Below are 21,999 nucleotides of genomic sequence, written 5' to 3'. Positions count from 1 at the left end.
AGACCTATCAATTTTGAGCAAGTTTGCTGAAGACAGTTTTTCTGTAGCTTTAAAATTGACCGATCTAGAGATATACAGAGTGTTAGGTTCATGAGTGCAAACTTTTTAAAGGGTGATAGAGGACCATAAATGGTGACATAAATTGATCTACGCATATGGTCAAATTTCAACCGTTACGTAGTTATTGAACTTCCAATGTTTTTGACTCTTATTGCCTTAACTGGCTATAACTTGAAAATGGTCAAACTTATCGCAGTTTTTAGATCCGTATTGGAAAGATTATTGAATTTTCTATCAAATTACATCTTTGAATCGATTGGTTTATTTGAAAAACTACGTTTTCTAGGGCAAAATAGCTAAAAATAGTGTGTTTTAAATTGTTTTTGTCAATTATCTTTGAAACATGCGTAATAATTTAAAATTATTTCTTTTACAAAGTTGTGGCCCTTATTACATTCTACAATTCGTTCTTTGATACCGAACTTCTATCGCTTATAGCTTTTTTTGCAATTTTGATGTAAATGTGCGGCACAGTGCGCCAAAAAGTGCTTACCATGACAGTTGCAAATTTATGATCTGAAATGCGATGTTTGAATCAGAATTGAAAGAAAACGGTAAGAGATAGAGGTTTGATGTCAAAGAACGAATTGTAGAGTGGAACAGGGAATACAACTTTGCCTAAGAGAGATTTTTAAATTATTACGCATTTTTTCAAAGATAACACACCACTTTTGAGCTATTTGCCCTAGAAAACTTAGTTATTGAACTAAACCAATCGATTCAAAGATGCTATTTGATAGAAAAATCAATAATCTTTCGAATAAGGGTAAAAAAACTGCGATAAGTTTGACCATTTTTAAGTTATAGCCAGTTAAGGCAATAAGAATGGGAAGTTCAATAACTACGTAACGGTTGAGATTTGACCATGTGCGTAGACCATTTTTTTCACTATTTATGGTCCTCTATCACCCTTTAAAAAGTTTGCACTCAGGAACCTAACACCCTGTATTTCTGAATTAACTTAGGGTAATTCAAGAAAAACAGGTTTTCTGGCTTTAACTTTTTCAGTTTCAATTTCTCATCAAAGTCGCCCAAGAAACACTTGTGTAGCGTCGTTTCGTGCGCTGAGACGATCGTTATCTCTTTTGGTTCAAAAGTTATGAACGTTTCTCTTCAAAAATCATAGTTTATTCAAAAGGCGATATTACGGGTTGGGGCAAAGATAAAACATATATTTTTCCAGCATGCAAAAGAAGAAATATTGTTATGAAACATATCAAAAAATTGGAGAGGTGTTATTTTTGTAACTCAAGAAAAAAATAGTTGAAAAGTGCCTATATCTTCTAGAAAATCATCAATATCTTTTGAACGGAATGACGTAGCAACATTCTCAGTGCACGAAAATGTGCGTTTTAAGAAGCTGGTTCTTTGACGAATTTGATGAGAAAATTAAAACAAAAAAGTTAGAGCGTATCTAATCAAATCGACGATAATAAACTTAGGGGGCTATTTTATAACTCGAGTCGATTAAATCGGGTCGCCTGCTATCACTGTCGAGTCGAGCAGAAAAGCGATCACAGAAACCGACTAGCTCGACAGTCGACAGCAGAAGAGTGGTCGATTCGCGATTTTGACAGTTTACTAAGAAGAAATTTATTTACACAAGCTTTTTACGAGCGGCCGCGTCGTTGAATGTTGGTGTCTGCGGTAAACATGTCCAGCTGGGTGATGCGTGTCTGGTAGTGATCATGTGGAACCGGCCAACCCAATCTGGTCCTGTTGCGGGCATCGAAATTACACCCGCGGGGACCTGGATCGTGAACATTTCGGTCAGGGCACCAAAACCAGGCATGCGAAGGCTCTGTCTACATGATTTTTTATATTCATCTTCTTGGTCACCGTAAAACGTCAAATGGCCTCCCTGGCCAACCATTGGTCAACCCATGGCCACCGGAATGTGCTCTGCAAAAGCCTATTTCGAGGACGTTTTGGCCATACGGTCAAAACTAGAAATGCGACGGCTCTTTCTTCATGATTTTTCATATACATCATTTTAGTAAGCATGAAATGGTCTAATGGTTTTCCTTACCAACCCGTGGCCACTGAAATATACCCTGGAGGAACCTGTTCCGAGGACCTTTGGACCATGGTGCCAAATTTAGGCATGCGACGGCTCTATCTTCATGCTTTTTCATATCCATCATCTTGGTTACCGTAAAAAGGTCCAATGTCCTCCCTGGCCAATCGAAATGCGTCCTGAAGGTGCTTTCTTCGTGAACGCCAAAACTAGGCATGCGACGGTCTATCTTCTTGATTATTTATATTAATTATCCTTTTTTTCCTCCCCGCTGTTAGGGCAATCGAGCCACTACATACACTCCCGTTCAAAAGTTTGGGGTCACCCCTAGGGCTTCCATCTACTCAGCCTAGAAAATCAGGACATTTCATGCATTTTCTTAAAAATGAGTAAAACTCCTCGGATTTGTTAAGAAATTTTTGCCAAATTGAGGCCAAAATCAGGACAGATGGTAACCCTAGTCACCCCCTCAAAAACATGTCATTTTTTTAGGCCCATATCGGCGCCAATTTGCGTCCGATTTTAAAACCCTAGGTTTCATTCAAAAGATAATAAGTCAAAGAAACTTTAAACATGATTTAAAAGAAACTTTTTCAAAATTTTTTTTATGTAAACTTAACCCAAAGTTGCCAAATTTTCTAAAAAATGAAAATAAACTTACGGCAGTGTCGCTGGAAGTTGGGTCGACCAAGTTTTAAGATGAGAGCGGTAATATGACCCATTTTCTATTAGCTTTCAACTGCTTTTTACAGAACTTAGCTAAAAAATCTAGAAAAAAAGTTATTAAGTAAATTAATCCTTGATGTCATCGACCAAAAGTTTGGGGTCACCCCTCAAAATGCTGTATCGGCCAAAAGTTTGGGGTCACTATCGTAAAACATGGAAAAGTGATTTGTTGATATCTTTGTCATTTTTCATTCAATTTTAATTCTTCTTGGCTTATTTGAAACAAAATGAATGATACTTACTGCATAGAAATTGAACCACCATATTTGCTGAAATTTACATACTAAAACTTAACGTAAAGTTGCCTCATTTTTTGAAGCGTGGTAAAATGTGCTAACTTTACGTAACATTTTTATATACAAAAATCGTTAAATACGTTAAGTTGAAGACATCAAACGTAAATTTAGTTAATTATCTTTGAAATGAGCCAAAAATAATTAAAATTGAACTATATATGACAAAGATATCACCAAATCACTTTTCCATGTTTTACGAAAGTGACCCTAAACTTTTGGCCGATACATCATATTGAGGGGTGACCCCAAACTTTTGGTCGATGACATCAAGGATTAATTTACTTAATAACTTTTTTTCTAGATTGTTTAGCTAAGTTCTGTAAAAAGCAGTTGAAAGCTGATAGAAAATGGGTCATATTACCGCTCTCATCTTAAAATTTGGTCGACCCAACTTCCAGCGACACTGCCATAAGTTTAAATTCATTTTTTAGAAAATTTGGCAACTTTAGGTTAAGTTTACATACAAAATTTTTTGAAAAAGTTTCTTTTAAATCATGTTCAAAGTTTCTTTGACTTATTATCTTTTGAATGAAACCTAGAGTTTTGAAATCAGATGCAAATTGGCGGAGATATGGGTCTAAAAAAATGACACGTTTTTGAGGGGGTGACCCCAAACTTTTGAACGGGAGTGTAAATATAATAAGCTGAACTTTTGTGACATCCATCATCCATAAAAAGGAATAATGGCCAGGCAACTATGGTCATCCCGTGGTCATAAGAATGTGACCTGGAGAAATCTGTTTCGAGGACGTTCAGGCCATGGAGCCAGAACTACGTATGCGACGGCTCTATTTTCATGAATTTTCCTCTCTGGTTCTCCAGAAATTCCTCTAGGAATTCCTCCGAAAATTCCTCCAGGAATTCCTCCGGAAATTCGTCCAGGAATTCCTCCGGCAATTCCACCAGGGATTCCTCCAGAAATTCTTCAAGGATTTCCTCTAGAAATTCTTCCAGAAATTCTTCTAGAAATTTGTCCAGAATTCCTCTAGGAATTTATCCAGAAATTCCTCTGGTAATTTGTTCAGAAATTCCTCTAAGAATTTGTTCAGAAAATCCTCTAGGATTTTTTTCCAGAAATTCCTCTAGGAATTTTCCCAGAAATTCCTCAAGGAATTTCTCCAGAAATTCCTCTAGGAATTTCTCTCAAAATTCCTCTAGGAATTTCTTCAGAAATTCCTCTAGGAATTTCTCCAGAAATTCCTCTAGGAATTTCTCAAGAAATTGCTCTAGGAATTTCTCCAGAAATTCCTTTTGGAAATTCTCCAAAAATTCCTCTAGTAATTTCTCCAGAAATTCCTCTAAAAATTTCTCCAGAAATTCCTCTAGAAATTTCTCCAGAAATTCCTCTAGGAATTTCTCCAGAAATTCCTCTAGGAATTTCTCCAGAAATTCCTCTAGGAATTTCTCCAGAAATTCCTCTAGGAATTTCTCCAGAAATTCCTCTAGGAATTTCTCCAGAAATTCCTCTAGGAATTTCTCCAGAAATTCCTCCAGAAATTCCTCCAGAAATTTCTCCAGAAATTCCTCCAGAAATTTCTCCAGAAATTCCTCTAGGAATTTCTTTAGAAATTCCTCGAGAAATTTCTCCAGAAATTCCTCTAGGAATTTCTCCAGAAATTCCTCTAGGAATTTCTCCAGAAATTCCTCTACGAATTTCTCCAGACATTCCTCTAGAAATTTCACCAGGAATTCCTCTAGGAATTTCTCCAGAAATTCCTCTGGGAATTCCCCAGAAATTCCTCTAAGAATTTATCCAGAAATTCCCCAAGAAATTTTTTCCAGAAATTCCTCTAGGAATTCCTCCTGAAATTCCTCTACGAATTTCTCCAGAAATTTCTCTAGTAATTCCACCAGGAATTCCTCAAGGAATTTCTTCAGAAATTCCTCTAGGAATTTCTCCAAAAATTCCCCTACGAATTTCTCCAGACATTCCTCTAGAAATTTCACCAGGAATTCCTCTAGGAATTTCTCCAGGAATTCCTCTAGGAATTTCCCAGAAATTCCTCTAAGAATTTATCCATAAATATCCCAAGAAATTTCTCCAGAAATTCTTCTACGAATTCATCCAGAAATTCCTCTACGAATTTCTCCAGAAATTTCTCAAGAAATTCCACAAGGAATTTCTCAAGGAATTTCTTCAGAAATTCCTCTAGGAATTTCTTCAGAAATTCCTCTACGAATTTCTACAAAAATTCCTCTAAGAATTTCTCCAGACATTCCTCTAGAAATTTCACGAGGAGTTCCTCTAGGAATTTCTCCAGAAATTCCTCTAAGAATTTCCCAGAAATTCCTCTAAGAATTTATCCAGAAATTCCCCAAGAAATTTCACCAGAAATTCCTCTAGTAATTTCTCCAGAAATTCCCCTAACAATTTCCCAGAAATTCCTCTAAGAATTTATCCAGAAATTTCCCAAGAAATTTCTCCAGAAATTCTTCTAGAAATTTCTCCAGAAATTCCTCCAGAACTTTCTCCAGAAATTCCTCTAGAAATTTCTCCAGAAATTCCTCTAGGAATTTCTTCATAAATTCCTCGAGAAATTTCTCCAAAAATTCCTCTAGGAATTTCTCCAAAAATTCCTCTAGGAATTTCTCCAGAAACTCCTCTAGAAATTTAACCAGGAAACCCTCTAGAAATTCCTTCAGAAACTCCTCCAGGAATTTCCTCAGAAATTCCTTTAGGAATTTTCCCAGAAATTTCTCTAGGAATTGCTCCAGACATTCTTCTAGTCATTTCTCCAGAAATTCCTCTAGGAATTCCTCCAGAAATTGCTTTCGGTATTTCTCCAGCAATCCCTTTAGGAATTCCTGTATAATTCCTCCGGAAATTTCGCTATGAATTCCTCCGGAAATTGCTCCAGTAATTTGTCCACAAATTCCTCTAGGAATTCCTCCAGAATTCCTCAAGGAATTCCTCCACAAATTCTTCTAGAGATTCCTCCAGAATTCTTCCAGAAATTCCTCCAGGAATTCCTACATAATTCTTCAAGGAATTCCTCCGTTAAATTCTTTCCTCCGAATATTCCTCTAGAAATTCCTCTGGATTTTTTTCTGGAAACTTCTCTAGGAATTCCTCTGGAAATTGCTTTAGAAATTTCTCTAGGAATTCCTCCTGGAATATCTCTAGGAATTCCCTTGGAATTCCTCCAGAGGAATATTCGGAAGAATTCCTAGAGAAATTTCTGGAGGAATTCTGGATGAAACCCTTAAAGGAATTTGTGGAGAAATGCCTTGTGGAATTCCTTCGGAAATTCCTGCAGCAATTCCTCCGGGAATTCCTCCAGGAATTCCTCTATGAATTGCTCCGGAAATTCCTTCACGATTTCCTCTAGGAATTCCTTCAGGAATTCCTCCGGAATTTCCACCAGAAATTCCTCTAGGAATTTCTTTAGGAATTCCTCTAGTAATTCCTCCAGAAATTCCTCTACGAATTCCGTCAGAAATTCCTCTAGAAATTCTTCCAGAAATTCATCTTGGAATTTCTCTAGAAATTCCTCTAGGAATTTTCGGAGAAATTCCTAGAAGAATTTCTGGAGAAATGCCCAGAGGAATTTCTGAAGGAATTTAAATTATTGGAGGAATTTCTGGAGGAATTCCTTGAAGAATTTTAAGAGGAATTCCTGGAGAAATTCGTGGAGGAATTCCTGCAGGAATTTCCGGAGGGATTCTTGCAGAACTTTCCGGCGGAACTTCTGGAGGAATTCCTGGAGGAGTTCTCGGAGGATTTTCCGAAGGAATTTCTGGAGGAATTTCTGGAAATATTCTCGGAGGAATTGCTGCAGGAATTTCCGGATGAATTCCACAAGGTATTTCTCCACAAATTTCTTTAAAGGTTTCATCCAGAATTCCTCCAGAATTACTCTTGGAATTCTTCCGAATATTCCTCTGGAGGAATTCCTAGGGGAATTCCTAGAGATATTCCAGGAGGAATTCCTAGAGAAATTTCTAAAGCAATTTCCAGAGGAATTCCTAGAGAAGTTTCCAGAAAAAATTCCAGAGGATTTTCTAGAGGAATATTCGGAGGAATTCCTAGAGATTTTAACGGAGGAATTCCTTGAGGAATGATGTTGGAATTCCTGGAGGAATTTCTGGAAGAATTCTGGAGGAATTTGGGAGGAATCTCTAGAAGAATTTGTGGAGAAATTCCTTGAGGAGTTCTAGAGAAATTCCTGGAGGTATTTGTGGATAAATTTTTGGAGGAATTTCCGGAGGAGGAATTCCTGGAGGAATTTTTGGAGTAATTCCTAGAGGAAATTATACAGGAATTGCTGGAGAAATACCGAAAGAAATTTCTGGAGGAATTCCTAGAGGAATTTCTGGAGAAATGACTAGAGAAATTTCTGGAGAAATTCCTAGAGAAATTCCTGGTTAAATTTCTAGATGAATTTCTGGAGAAATTCCTAGAGGAATTTTTGGAGAAATTCCTGAAGGAATTTTTAGAGAAATTCCTAGAGGAATTTTTAGAGAAATTCCTAGAGGAATTTCTGGGAACTCTTAGAGGAATTTCTGGGAAATTCGTAGAGGAATTTCTGGAGAAATTCCTTGAGGAATTCCTGGTGATATTTCTAGAGGAATTTCTGGAGAAATTCGTAGAGGAATTTTTGGAGCAATTCCTAGAGGAATTTCTGGAGTAATTCTTAGAGGAATTTCTGGAGAAATTCCTAGAAGAATTTCTTCAGAAATTTCTTGAGGAATTTCTGGATTAATTCTCAGGGGAATTTCTGGGAAATTCTTGGAGGAATTTCTGGAAAAACTCCTAGAAGAATTCTTAGAAGAATTTCTGGAGAAATTCTTGGATGAATATTTGGGGAAATTCCTAGAGGAATTTTTGGAGAAATTTCTTGAGGAATTTTTGGAGAAATTCCTAGAGGAATTTCTGGAGAAATTCCTAGAGGAATTTCTGGAGAAATTTCTGAAGAAATTCCTAGAGGAATTTCTGAAGATTTTCCTAGAGGAATTTCTGAAGAAATTCCTAGAGGAATTCCTGGTTAAATTTCTAGAGGAACTTCTGGAGAAATTCCTAGATGAATTTTTGGAGAAATTCCTAGAGGAATTTCTGAGAAATTCTTAAGGGAATTTCTGGGAAACTCGTAGAGGAATTTCTGGAGAAATTCCTTGAGGAATTCTTGGTGAAATTTCTAGAGGAGTTTCTGGGGAAATTCGTAGAGGATGTTTTGGAGAAATTCCTAGAGGAATTTCTGGAGAAATTCCTAGATGAATTTCTGGAGAAATTTCTTGAGGAATTTCTGGATAAATTCTCAGAGGAATTTCTGGGAAACTCTTAGAGGAATTTCTAGAGGAATTTCTGGAGAAATTCGTAGAGGAATTTCAGGAGGAATTCCTGGAGGAATTTCTAGAGGAATTCCTGGAGGAATTCCTAGAGGAATTTCTGTGGGAATTCCTAGAGATATTTCTGAAGGAATTCCTAGAGGAATTTCTGGAGGAATTCCTAGAGGAATATCTGCAGGAAATCCTAGAGGATTTTCTGGAGGAATTCCTAGAGGAATTGCTGGAGGAATCACTAGAGGAATTTCTGGAGGAATTCCTAGAGGAATTTCTGAAGGAATTCCTAGAGGATTTTCTGGAGGAATTCCTAGAGGAATTGCTGGAGGAATTCCTAGAAGAATTGCTGGAGGAATTCCTAGAGGAATTGCTGGAGGAATTCCTAGAGGAATTCCTGGAGGAATTCCTAGAGGAATTCCTGGAGGAATTCCTAGAGGAATTCCTGGAGGAATTCCTAGATGAATTCCTGCAGGAATTCCTGGAGTAATTCATGTAGGAATTCCCAGAGGAATTCTTGTAGGTATTCCTGTAGGAATTCCTGGAAGAATTCCTAGAGGAATTTCTGGAGGAATTCCTGGAGGAATTTCTAGAGGAGTTTCTCGAGGAATTCCTAGAGAAGTTCCTGGAGGTATTCCTAGAGGAGTTCCTTGAGGAATTCCTAGAGGAGTTCCTGGAGGAATTCCTAGAGGAGTTCCTGAAGGAATTCCTAGAACAGTTCCTGGAGGAATTCCTAGAGGAACTCCTGGAGGAATTCCTAGAGGAATTTCCAGAGGAATTCTCAGAGAAATTGCCGGAGGAATTCTTACAGGAATTATGTAGGAATTCCGAGAGGAATATCTGGAGGAATTCCTAGAGAAATTTTTGTAGGAATTCTGGAGGAATCCCTAGTGGAATTTCTGGAGGAATTCCTTGAGTGTAATCGATTTATTCCGACGCAATTCCTGGTTTCAGTTTCTTAGATGCCTGCAGGCGAAGAACCAGGTTTTGATCACCTAAACACAGGATAAACATAAAAAGATAGAAGATCTGGCGCTATGGCCAAAGCGTCCTGGGAGCAGGCTCCTCCAGAGCATATTCCGGTGGCCACGGGTTGGCCAAGGAGGTCATTAATCCTTTTTATGGATAATAAGATGGTATACATATATGAAAAATGGTGAATATAGGGCCTTCGCATGCCTAGTTTTGGCACTATGGTCAAAATTTCTTCGAAGTTAGCTCCTCCAGGGCACATTCCGGTGGCCACGGGTTCACCAGGGTGGCCGTTGGTTCGCTAAGATGATGGACATGATGAATCATCAAGAAAGAGCCACCGCATGCCTAGCTTTGGTGTCCTGACCAAGGCGGCCTTGACTGAATGCCAAGGTTTCCGCGGGGGCCATTCCGACACTCGCGACAGGACCAGATCGGGTTGATCGGTTCTACATGTCCACTACCAACCAAGCTACCAAACACTCATAATCAGCTGGACATTTTTGCCTAATACAACAATATGCTATCTAGTACTGCAACCATAATTTAAAGCGTATGCCGTATACTGAATACCCGACGCGATCGCTCGTGTATCTCTTTTTGGCGTGACTGATGGAGGGTTTAAAACGGATTCCAATGAATATTCTAGAGTAGTTTTACTAATAAAATGCAAAAAAAATCCCTACGCGCACAAAGCCATGTTGTTGGTAAAAATTCAAAATTTCACATCAATCTTTCTGATCGCTGTGCGCAGCAGGCACTGATTGCTGTGCGATGACAGGTGGCCGACCGTTTTCATCGAGTCGTTTTAGTGAGTCGAGCATTCGTTGTGTTTGACTATTTACTCGACATCCATCGACCAACTTGTTTTGTATAATTCGACAACTATCGAGTCACATGAAATTACGGTCGACTCGAGTTATAAAATAGCCCCCTTAAATTTTAAACAAAAAAAAAGTATGACATAGGCTTACATAAAAATGAACACTTGTTTCACAATTCTGCCACTAAGCGGCGCTAGTGAACATGCAAATTTTAGAAATCTCCTGGCTCAGAATCCTGATAGCTTAGAAAGTTGGTGTCTTCGGCAAAGTTGATCAGTAGGACATAGACTTACATAAACATAAACAGTTATTTTGCAATTCTGCCACTAGGCCAATTGCGAAACAAGTGTTGATTTTTATGTAAGTCTATGTCCTACTGATCAACTTTGCCGAAGACATCAACTTTCTAAGTAATCGGGATTCTGAGATATGAGGTTTTGAAAATATGCATGTTCACTAGCGCCGCCTTGTTGCAGAATTGTGAAACAAGTGTTCATTTTTATGTAAGTCTATTCTATGTCATACTGATCAACTTTGCCGAAGACACCATCTATTGGGATTCTGAGATATGAGGTTTTCAAAGTTTACATACTCACTAGCGCCGCCCAGTGGAGGAATTGCGAGCTTCGTAACTCATCATCTTCGAGTTATTGGTGTACCCAACAACTTTGCCGAGGATTGTGCCTTCCAAATTATCAGGGTCTTGAGCTGTCGCATATCGTAACGTTTGCTTGACAACCTGATATGGTTCCTGTAGTGCAATTTAGCATCAAACTGTTGATGGTGCATCTAGCGGCCAAGTTGCCCTAAAACTTTGCCGAAGAAAGTATTGCGCTATCTCTTAACACACACGAGATAATAGGCCACACCCCTAAAAACCCTAAATCCCATAAGCTCTTAGTCTCCTATAACGCTCACCTCTGTTTAGTAGGAGTCCGTTTAATAGGAATTCGATTAGTAAGAGACTCGACTCGACATCAAAAACTGATAATATGACCAAAATCTAGAATATAAGTTCAGCTAACTTAGCTTCATGTCATGTGTTGCAAGTTACCCCACAGATGGGGTAACTTGCAACAAGCATGTATTTCAAACCTACTGTTTAGATGGCGTATTTTTGTAAATGAAATTATGCATAGTATTCTACTTTTGGTAATAAGTGTACATTAGAGTCCCTATAATTAAAGTCTGGCGGACTGTCATTTTCGACCGGAGCCAATCGAGCATGACGTCATAGTGTCCTCACCGATAAATGCTACACCGTGACGTCATGCTCGATTGGCTCCGATCGAAAGTGACAGTCCGCCAGACTCTAACTAGACTGACTCTAGTGTACATGATGCTTTACAGTATAGTTGAAATGTTTAGATTTTAAACGATATTGCTTCAAAGTCGAAAAGTGTTGTAAGTTAACCCATTTGACTAAAAAATAAATCCATGAAATATTTTTGAGAAGGTTCATGCAAGGTTTTCTAGATGAATTCTTTGAAAATTTTCTGGAAGAATCCCTATGAAAATTAAATCTGAAGAAATTCGTAGATGAATTTCACGAGCAATCTGTGAAAATTTTTGAAGTATTTTTTAAAGGATCTATGGATTTTTTTTTTTAATTTTTAGGAGCTATTCGTGCAAGGCATTTTAATGTATGTCTTTAGGATTTCCTGGATGATATTTTAAAGTAAATCTACGAGGAATTTCCGAAGAAGTCTCTGAAAAAAATTCTTAAGGATCCCTGCGAGATTGTTTTCAAAAAACACTCGAAAGATTTTTAAATGAATCCAAGGATGGATTCAGCAAGGGTCCTTGAACGAGTTATCGAAAAAAATGTTTTTTTTTTCAAAGTAATCCTTGGAGAAATTTGTAAAGAAATCTCTGGAGGAAAATCTGAAGATATTTCTGAAGAAATTATTAGGCTTTATAATAAAATCCATGGGAGATTTTCTGAAAGAATCTCTCGAAAAAAATGTGAAGGAAGTTTTTGTAGGAATCCCTGCAAAAAAAATCGCGAATGGATCTCACATTTTTTTAAGAGTCGTCCCTGGAGGAATTTCTAAAGAAATCACAGGAAGATTTTCTGATAGAAATTCTGATTAAAAAATCTCTGGAGAAATTTATAATGTAAACCTTGGAGAAAGTTTTGGATTTAATCCTTAGAAGAACGTTGGAGAGAATGCTCGAAAGAATTTCCGAAGGATTTTTCGGAAAACAAATCTAGGAAAGGCCCAAAAAATAAGGTTAATCTCAGAAGGATTTTACACAACTCTTTGTGAAACTTTTAGAAGAATCTCTTGTGGCATTTCTGGAGAAAGTTGCTATGGAAGTTTCTGGTGAAATCCTTAATAGAATTTTCAAAGCCCAGTTAAAATTTTTAAAAGATTTTGTGAAACATTTTCTGAAAAACTCTGAAATAGTTTCCGAAGGTATCGCTGAAAGCTTTATTAATGGAATCTCTTTAAAATCTTCTGAACAAATGTCAGTTGAAAAAAAAAATGTGTAAAACTAATGCAGAACAACAGCTTAATTGTGTTGGTTAGTCTCGATAGGGTTGTTATACTATAGATTTAATACCAGTTACACGGATTTTTCCCATACAAATGTTTAGGTTAATGGTTTACAGAAGCTTAAATCTCAATATCCAATAGAAGGTTGAAACCTTTTAAACTGCATGTTGAATCCCATACATTTATATCTATAAGTACGAACGTCATCAAAACGACAAAGCACTTCACATCGCTAATTGAACCCAAACAAATGAATATTAACGATTGCCTATCACTCAAGTAGCTCTTTATTTATTCATTCATATCACATCACTATCAGTTCGCGTCAACAATCTTTGCAGTTCTCATAATAACCCCTTTTCTGCGATTCCTCCAGCAACGTCACCAGCGAGTCAAGAGTCTCCTCTCCAGTCGGGACAATCTGCTTAGGTGGTAGCACAAATCCGTTCCATGAGCCCGAACCAGGTCGCAGTTCGTAGGTGTAGGCGATTTTCACATCTAACGTTCCGTAGGCCCAATCGACACTGGCACCACTGGCCGGGTAGATGGCATCGTAGATGTTTCCGTACTTGTACTTGGTACCGTATCGTTTCGCTAAGGATGTCACCGTTGCCTTTGCGATCTCGTCCAGGTCGTTGTGATTTGGAGTGTGCTCATGGGTGTGTCCGTATGGGAACAGAAGTAGCTGGGAGTATGAATGGAACGAGATGTACGCTTGGATTTTGCCTTTGAGTGAGGCGACGAACTCGGACAAGGTTTTCGTTTCAACTTCCGAAAAAGCGTACGGACCACCATAAGTTTCGGACTGGCATCTACTGCTAGTTCCTTGCTCCGCCCAATGGAAGTCCCAGTTACGATTCGGGTCAGCTCCAAAGCATCCTCCAGAGTAGGGTGTGCGGGTTTTTCTCCAGAGTCGATCCTTCTTATGAGTGTAGACGTATCCATCTGGATTAACACTAGGGAACATATACCAGTCGAAGTTTTCTGCGATGTTTCGCACTTTAGGATCGGTACTTGTGAGTAATTCGTTGAGAATGTAAGCTACAGTTGCCGGAGAGATCCATTCACGAGCATGAATACCTCCTTCTATGAACACGCCAGGATTTCCTGATTTGTAAGACACTTTCACACCCTTAATTGATCGGTTCTCGTAAGAATATCCACCCTCAAGGAGTTCCACTTGATCATATTGGTTTGCCAGTTTGTCTAACCAGGCATGGATATCCTCCAACTCATAATAGTTGTTGAAATCGAAAGCACCTCTTGCACGTTTAGACACCATTTGTTGTTTTTCTTCGTCAATTGACTTTTGCATATTCGTTTCCAGCAATCTAGCGCGGATACCTTCATTGTGGAGTGCTTCCGTGAAGTCAGCTAACTTGTGGGGTGCCACAACGATGTTGAACTTGGCTCCGACATTGGTACCACTTTCCAAGAAAATCAAACTATCACTTGATTGTTTCAGATCGTTCAGCAACTTCAACTGACTGTTGGATGTTGGAATGACTTCGTAAACCCTGTAGTTATCATAACGAGCAACTTCACTTCCATATGTCACTCCGAAACACAGGCAAATCGCTACGACGCTTCCTGCCGCCGAAAGACCCATTTTTACGCCTATCCGAGTACAAACTAACCTGAACAATTGCAAACGTATGCCATTTATAGTTCACGTTGAGTACATCGTTAAGTGGAAATTATAGTCTTATCAGTATATTACTTCACTGAAGCTCATACCCAGGTTTAACTCCGTTGGGTACTTCAAATTGGAAGCCTGTTGTTGAAATTATCCATACAGTTGGATTTATTAATCGTATTGTTTCAAAATATTCCACGCTGCGTCTGACATCGTCTTTTACATTTGCATTAGCTATTAACATTGAGAGAACATGTAGTCTCAATCCAGGTTTGATACTTAGTATGCTTGCCTTGAATTTATTTTATAGTTACCGTGCCTACTAATGAACGGTTAGGGGGTCTGATAAACATTCAATTGTTGACGAATCCTGTGGAATACCAGGGCATCTTCTTTAGTATTACCACATAGTATTACGCTATTAACAGCTACAGGGGATAGACGAAATGATCGGGACAGGCAAAATTTTAACTTTTCAAAAAATGTTCAAATAGCGAAATATAAAAACTCAAAGTTGGCTATCGGATAGTTACGACTTTTTCCAGAATCTTTCTAACTTCATGTAGAAAAGCCCGATCTTTCCCAAATCTGGACCATCGATATACAACTAGTTGATCAACTTACACTAAAAATTTTAGATGTGTTGATGCACTTTTCAAAAAGTTACAGCTATTTGTCCATTTTTTGAAAAGTGAAAATTTTGCCTGTCCCTATCATTATGTCTCTCCCCTGTATGTGCCGGCTTTGGGACAGAAGGTCGAAGGACAAATTAATGGGTGAAGGACAAAAGGTCGAATGGACAAAAAGTCAAAGGGACAAATCGTCGATTGGGACAAAAGGTCGAATGGACGAAAGGGCGAATGAACAAAAATTTTAGTAGACCATTTTACCAGCTGGTTTGTCTCACTTATATGAAAAAATATTTGATGAGCCTATGTTGTTGATCATTGAGAGAAACATTATAGTGCATATAAAAATCATATGCATATCAACCACCAACATTTCTATAGGATGTTTTTCCTTCTTTTGTTTACAGGCTGTTCTTTCAAGTTGTGTTAATGTAGTGTTTATTTGCAATTTAGTTTCATTTTTGTTCAAGAATTTTTCCTTCCTAAATTTATAGGCTGTGTGGAGTGGCCCTGGTGTGATGGTTAAAGCACGTGACTATCACGCCTAGGACCTGGTATCGAGTCCCACTCCCGACAAACTGTAACAAAAGGACCTCGTCATATATGATGAAATTTTTGGGCTATTAAAAATTACATTGCCGCTATCTGTTAGAAAATATAAAGTAAATTTGAACTACGAGTGAGAATCGAACTCAGATTCTTTGGGAGTGAGTAGCACTCTCGGCTATTTCAGCTTGTTGAATAGCAGACAGTTAAAACTAAACTGCGTCTACCATAACGAACGAACTGCCGACCTGCTTTGGCTGCAGTGGTGTCTCGAAGTTACTCCAAGTTACTCATTGAGTAACGGAGCTCTTCAGATTAAAAAAAAAACAAATTAATCTTCATATACCCGACCCCCGACAACTCATTTTCAAAAAGCTGGAATTGCGTCAGTTTTCATCCGATTTTTTTTTTTTTTTGAAGTCGTCCTCAATTGATCATAAATTAGTGAAATTTCATTACATTCAAATGGTAATATCCGGAGCCATTCCGGAGATATTCCGGATTGTACAGGGGTCAGGAGGTGGGGGAGGTGTGTGTTTTGCCAAATGGCTAAAAATGATTATTTCGTGTGTTATTGTGTTTGAGAGGCCCCCGCGGAACCTATTTCAGGTGTTCTGGAGCAGGCATATTAGTTGCTACATACTTCAGTCAATTTTTTCTGCCCTATTCTGTCGAAATCATGGAGTTTGATATGTCGCACGACATGTTTTGGATGAAAACCAGAAATGTCCCCAATGAGGCCCCCGCGGAACCTGTCACCGTGATCCGGATGGGTCAACTTATTCGAATCAGATTATCGCAGTTGTGTTTTATTTTTCGCAAAAAAAACGCTGAAAATCGATGGTTCAAACACATAAAACACGAAATAATCATTTTTAGCCATTTCGGCACCCTCCCTGACCCCAGTATAATCCGGAATATCTCCGGAATAGTTCTGGATATTGCATGGTCACTTGGGTGTAATAAACTTTCACCAATTTATGATCAATTGAAGGCGACTTCAAAAAAGTCGGATGAAAATTGACGAAATGCCAGCATTTTGAAAATAAGATGTCGGGAGTCGGGTACGTGAAGGTTAATTTGTTACACTCAAACCTCCGTTTAGGTAGAATCCATTTAGGTAAAATGTATTTAGGTCCCTCCGTTTAGGTAACGTTACCTAAATGGAATCTGATTGTGTTGAGAGCAGTTGGTGTGTTTCAGATTATTTACGAATAAGGTTGGCTACAGCACTAGGCTTCGCGACTCCGATTCACAGAAACGACTGGTACGATGGCGAATGTGAACAATTGAAAAACGAGAAGAATGCAGCATTGGCGAGAATGCTGCAACACCGTACGAGAGCGAATGAGGCACGTTACAAACAGGCGCGGAACAGGCAGAACTCAGTCTTCCGGATGAAGATGCGCCAGCAGGAAGAACGAGATCGCGAAGCGATGGAAGAGCTGTACCGCGCTAAGGACACACGAAAGTTCTACGAGAAGCTAAACCGCTCGCGCAGAGGCTTTGTGCCACAAGCCGACATGTGCCGAGATAATCACGGGAATATTCTCACGAGCGAGCGTGAGGTGGTCGAGAGATGGCGGCAGCATTACGATGAGCACCTCAATGGCGACGTTGCAAGTACCGAAGGTTCGCGGTAACAGATCTAGGAGTATGTGCACAGGACGAAAGACTTCTGGCCCCTGACCTCCAAGAGATTGAAGAGGAGGTTGGCCGGTTGAAAAACAACAAAGCCGCTGGAGCAGATCAACTACCAAGCGAGCTTCTAAAATACGGTGGAGAAGCACTGGTGAGAGCACTACACTGGGTCATTACCTAGATTTGGGAGGAGGAAGTATTGCCGGAGGAATGGATGGAAGGTATCGTGTGTCCCATCTACAAAAAGGGCGATAAGTTGGATTGCGGGAACTATCGCGCGATCACAGTACTGAGCGCTGCCTACAAGATACTCTCTCAAATTTTATGCCGCCGTCTATCACCGATTGCAAGAGAGTTCGTGGGGCAATATCAGGCTGGATTCATGAGTGAACGCGCTACAACGGACCAGATGTTCGCCATCCGCCAGGTGTTGCAGAAATGCCGCGAATACAACGTGCCCACACATCACTTATTCATCGATTTCAAATCGGCGTATGATACAATCGATCGAGAACAGCTATGGCAGATTATGCACGAATACGGATTCCCGGATAAACTGATACGGTTGATCAAGGCGACGATGGATCGAGTGATGTGCGTAGTTCGAGTATCAGGGACACTCTCGAGTCCCTTCGAATCTCGCAGAGGGTTACGGCAAGGTGATGGTCTTTCGTGCTTGCTGTTCAACATTGCTTTGGAGGGTGTAATAAGAAGAGCGGGGATAAACACGAGTGGGACGATTTTCACGAAGTCCGTTCAGCTGCTTGGTTTCGCTGATGATATCGATATTATTGCTCGTAAATTTGAGACGATGGCGGAAACGTACATCCGACTAAAGAGTGAAGCCAGGCGAATCGGATTAGTCATTAATGTGTCGAAGACAAAGTACATGATGGCAAAGGGCTCCAGGGAGGAATCACCGTGCCCGCCACCCCGAATTCATATCGACGGTGATGAAATCGAGGCGGTTGAAGAATACGTGTACTTGGGCTCACTGGTGGCCGACGACAACGTCACCAGCAGAGAAATTCAGAGGCGCATTGTGGCAGGAAATCGTGCCTACTTTGGACTCCGCAGAACTCTACGATCGAATAAAGTTCGCCGTAACACGAAGTTAACCATCTACAAAACGTTGATTAGACCGGTCGTCCTCTATGGGCACGAAACATGGACCCTACGTGCAGAGGACCAACGCGACCTTGGAGTTTTCGAACGGAAGGTGTTGCGTACCATCTACGGCGGAGTGCAGATGGAAGACGGGACTTGGAGAAGGCGAATGAACCAAGAGCTGCATCAGCTGCTGAGAGAACCAACCATCATCCATGCCGCGAAAATCGGGAGGCTACGGTAGGCGGGTCACGTCATCAGGATGTCAGATAGCAACCCGACTAAAATGGTTCTCGAGAGTCATCCGACCGGTACAAGAAGACGTGGAGCGCAGCGAGCTAGGTGGGTCGACCAAGTGGAGGACGATTTGCGGACCCTACGCAGAGTGCGGAACTGGAGACAAACAGCCATGGACCGAGTGAAATGGAGGCGGCTACTATGTACAGCAGAGGCCACCCCGGCCTTAGCCTGACCGGTAAGGTAAGGTAAGTTGGTATACGGAAAATAAGTAACGAGAGGAGCTAAAGTGAGTTTAGGGCGTGATCAGGGGGAGCAATGATGGTGGTGGGAGGGGGGTATTTCACTTGAGACCCTCCGAAACCCTTGAAAACGCCTTCGTAATACCTCTGCAACCTGTCAAAAATCCTCTGAAGCATTCTGAAATGCCTTCGAAATGCCTCTAAAATTCCCTCGAACCCATGTAACGCCCCTGAGACTCTCAGAAACCATAAAAAACACGCCTAAGGTATGCACACAGCAAAATCTAGCCACCGCATTTTGGATAGAAATTTCTCTATTTTCAACGAATCGTGGCAATCTCTGGCGCAAATGAAAGCTTATTGTGTACTAGGATAGGATGTGACACCTGCAACTTCTCTGTCTAATTTCACAGCTTGCTGTCTTGTTTTCCCGCGTTGCTAAGATTATTGGTCCCCAAATTGGTCCCTTTTGGGCTGACTAGTTGTCGTATCCTATCCTAGATTGTGTAAGGATTCGAAAAATATTTACTTCGGGATATATTTTGACATTGTGTTTAAAATAGAGTCAAGGGAACAAGAAGTCCTCGAAAAGTTTTTGCACAAACGTGCTGAAAATCTGACAATGTACATTAAAGCGACCGTCCCCGCAGACCTAATTTAGCTTTCAAGTATTCTGTTCTATACATCATTACAACCTGGAAAGGTTGCAGATCAACTTAAGAGCAAGAAAAAATCGAAGTTCGGCAAGAAATACATAAAGCCTGTATCCGAATTAATCGGGACACACAAATGCAGTAATAACTCTGCAACAGATACATTAAAAATGCTCAAATTTGGCCTAATAACATCCTAAGATATATGCATTTAACCTACAAAATTTCATGTGAATCGGTGCAGTACTTTTTGTTGTACCAATGAAAGAGTAGAATGTGCTCATTGAATTTTGTACAGCCCCTAGTTTTGCTTGTCAGCGCTGTAACTTATGAATTTGGCAAAGGAAATGGCTGAAATTTTGAACACAAACCTCTCAATCTAAATTTGTTTTATAGGCAAAATTTCAATAACATCGATGCACTATCAACAATTTTATAGTCGAAACATGTATTGGGCCTGAACGTGATTTTAGCCCCTCAGACAGCAATTAGTCACCACCCTTTATTGTTTCGATTGTACTATTGAAAGTACTATACCAATGATCATCAAATTTTGCAGACATAATATGCACATAATCAACAACCTTCTGTGAAAATTTCATGAAAATTGGCAGAGACATTCAAAAGTTATGAATAGGCAAACATCGTACATGAAAAACACGAAAATTTTTCACTTACACTCACCCCTATCAACACCAGTAGCTTTCAAACCAATGGATAAAAGTTGATGAAATTTTGCAAGAAAGTGTCTCTATAAGTATCATAACTGCTAACGAAATTTCATAATTATCATCACAGAACTTTGAACTGTAGCGTAAAAGAACCATCTACTATGCGAATGAAAATTGGCCATGATTGTACAAAATGCTTAAAACCACGTCTGTTTGTTTTTCATCCACAGTTAAAAGTAATGTATCGATTTTTATGAAATTTGGCATAAATAATAAACATACACCAAAGAGTTCTCAGTCAATTATTAGGCTAATTTTACCGATTCATTACAGAGCTATAGCCGTACTTCTGTGTCCCGATTATTGCGGATACAGGCTTTAGTTTGGTCAACAATATGAATTTGTGGTTTGAAAAACCGAACTTTTAGAAATACATGTACAGCAAATCATTTTTTTCACTACGGGAAATGTCGGGAAAAATGGCTGGCACCCCTTATTCAAAAGCTTAGATATTGTGTATTGATTTGAATTGATTTTTGTCCCCTGTTTTTGGCGGAGAATGCTTGCGTTTGTATGCAGAAAACTATGTAGAAACTGTACTGCATTTTTCCAAAAAACGTAAAATCTCATACACTTCAAAACTCAACCCAATTGAAAAATATTGAGTAACCGTGAATTGGAACCTTCAAAAAATGTCAAGAACGACAGCTTTCATCGAAAAATAAGATTGATTTTGACACAAAGGTGGTAAAAATTTCTTGGCATGCGGTCGAAGGTACTGTGCAAAACTTTACGGAAGGACTCAAGCTCAAAACTTGAGATGACGGATATAACAAGTCAAATCAGCAATGTCTTGATGTTGATTTTAAGTAAATTAATGCTTTTTTACGATGAATTGCTTTTGGTTTGGGAACAAGTTGGAATGAATTATTACTGCTTGATTTTCTTTGGCCAGATTTTGCTGTGCGCATACCTTACAAAACGCCTGAGTAACGCCTTAGAAACCCGCCGATATCCTCTGAAGCTTCCTGAAATACCTTCGAAATCCCCCTAAAACCCCCTCGAACCCCATAACGCGCCTAAGACCCTCAGAAACCATCGAAAACGCATACGTAACGCCTGAATAACGCCTCTGAAACTCACCAAAGATTCTCTGAAGCTCTTTGAAATGTCTTCGAAATCCCTCTAAAATCCCCTCGAACCCCATGTAACGCACATGAGACCCTCAGAATTCCTCCAGAAATTTCTCCACGGATCTTTCACAGACTTCTTTAGAAATTCATCCATTTTATTTTTTGCTGAAATTTCCTTTTTGAGATACCTTGATAAATTTTCCCAAGGATTTCATTAATCCTCGAGCTGCCGCGTCTTTGACTACCTGCAACGACGCCACGCTTACGCTGTGTACCACAAGCGTGCATTTTTCATAATGTGTGTACTCAGTACACGACGCGACCGCTCCCGGGTTAAGCAACCTTTTATGGATTACTTTCAAAATTGCTCTATGGGTTTTTTGAGAAGGTACCAGAAAACCCTGCAGGGATTCCTCCTGGAGTTCATACTGAGATTTTTACAGGATTTCCACCAGATATTTCTCATTGTATTTCCGCGTATATTCTACAGGCATTGTCTTAAGGATAACTCCAAGTATTGCTCTGAGAATTCTTTGATGAATATATTCAGAAATGTTTCCTAAATATTTCAGCAGGAATCCATTTAGATATATGTATCTCCAGTTTTTTAAAAAGATCTTTACATAAACTTATCTAGGAATACTTTCAGAAATGCTTTCAGCGATTCCTTCAGAAAAATGCTCAAAATTCCTCCAGAAATTTCGCCATGGATTTCATTAGACATTTTTCCACAAACTCATAAAGGAATTTTCTTAAACTTATAAGCTTTTCTAGCAACTCCACCCAAAGCTTCTCCTGCATTTTTTTCCGGGTATTTAACTTAGAACTTTT

The 21,999-nt window shown here is 39.4% G+C and overlaps 1 protein-coding gene across 1 annotated transcript; it reads right to left on the bottom strand.

Annotated features, from left to right (window-relative positions):
• Positions 1 to 12,942: 12,942 nt before the first annotated feature.
• Positions 12,943 to 14,297, bottom strand: LOC115258746 (zinc carboxypeptidase A 1-like). The gene has a single exon (XM_029859111.2). The coding sequence runs from the start codon at positions 14,280 to 14,282 to the stop codon at positions 12,999 to 13,001; it is 1,284 nt and encodes a 427-aa protein (XP_029714971.1). The 5' UTR covers positions 14,283 to 14,297; the 3' UTR covers positions 12,943 to 12,998.
• Between the last annotated feature and the right edge of the window lie 7,702 nt (positions 14,298 to 21,999).

The sequence above is a fragment of the Aedes albopictus genome, chromosome 2 (genome assembly GCF_035046485.1).
Source record: "Aedes albopictus strain Foshan chromosome 2, AalbF5, whole genome shotgun sequence".
Classification (NCBI taxonomy): domain Eukaryota; kingdom Metazoa; phylum Arthropoda; class Insecta; order Diptera; family Culicidae; genus Aedes; species Aedes albopictus.
Note: the sequence above shows the minus strand (reverse complement) of the source record. Positions and strands in the feature narration are given on the sequence as shown.

What these genes read in the sequence shown, in the direction of transcription:
- LOC115258746 (XM_029859111.2), bottom strand. Translation starts at nt 14,282, where the DNA reads ATGGGTCTTTCGGCGGCAGGAAGCGTCGTAGCGATTTGCCTGTGTTTC.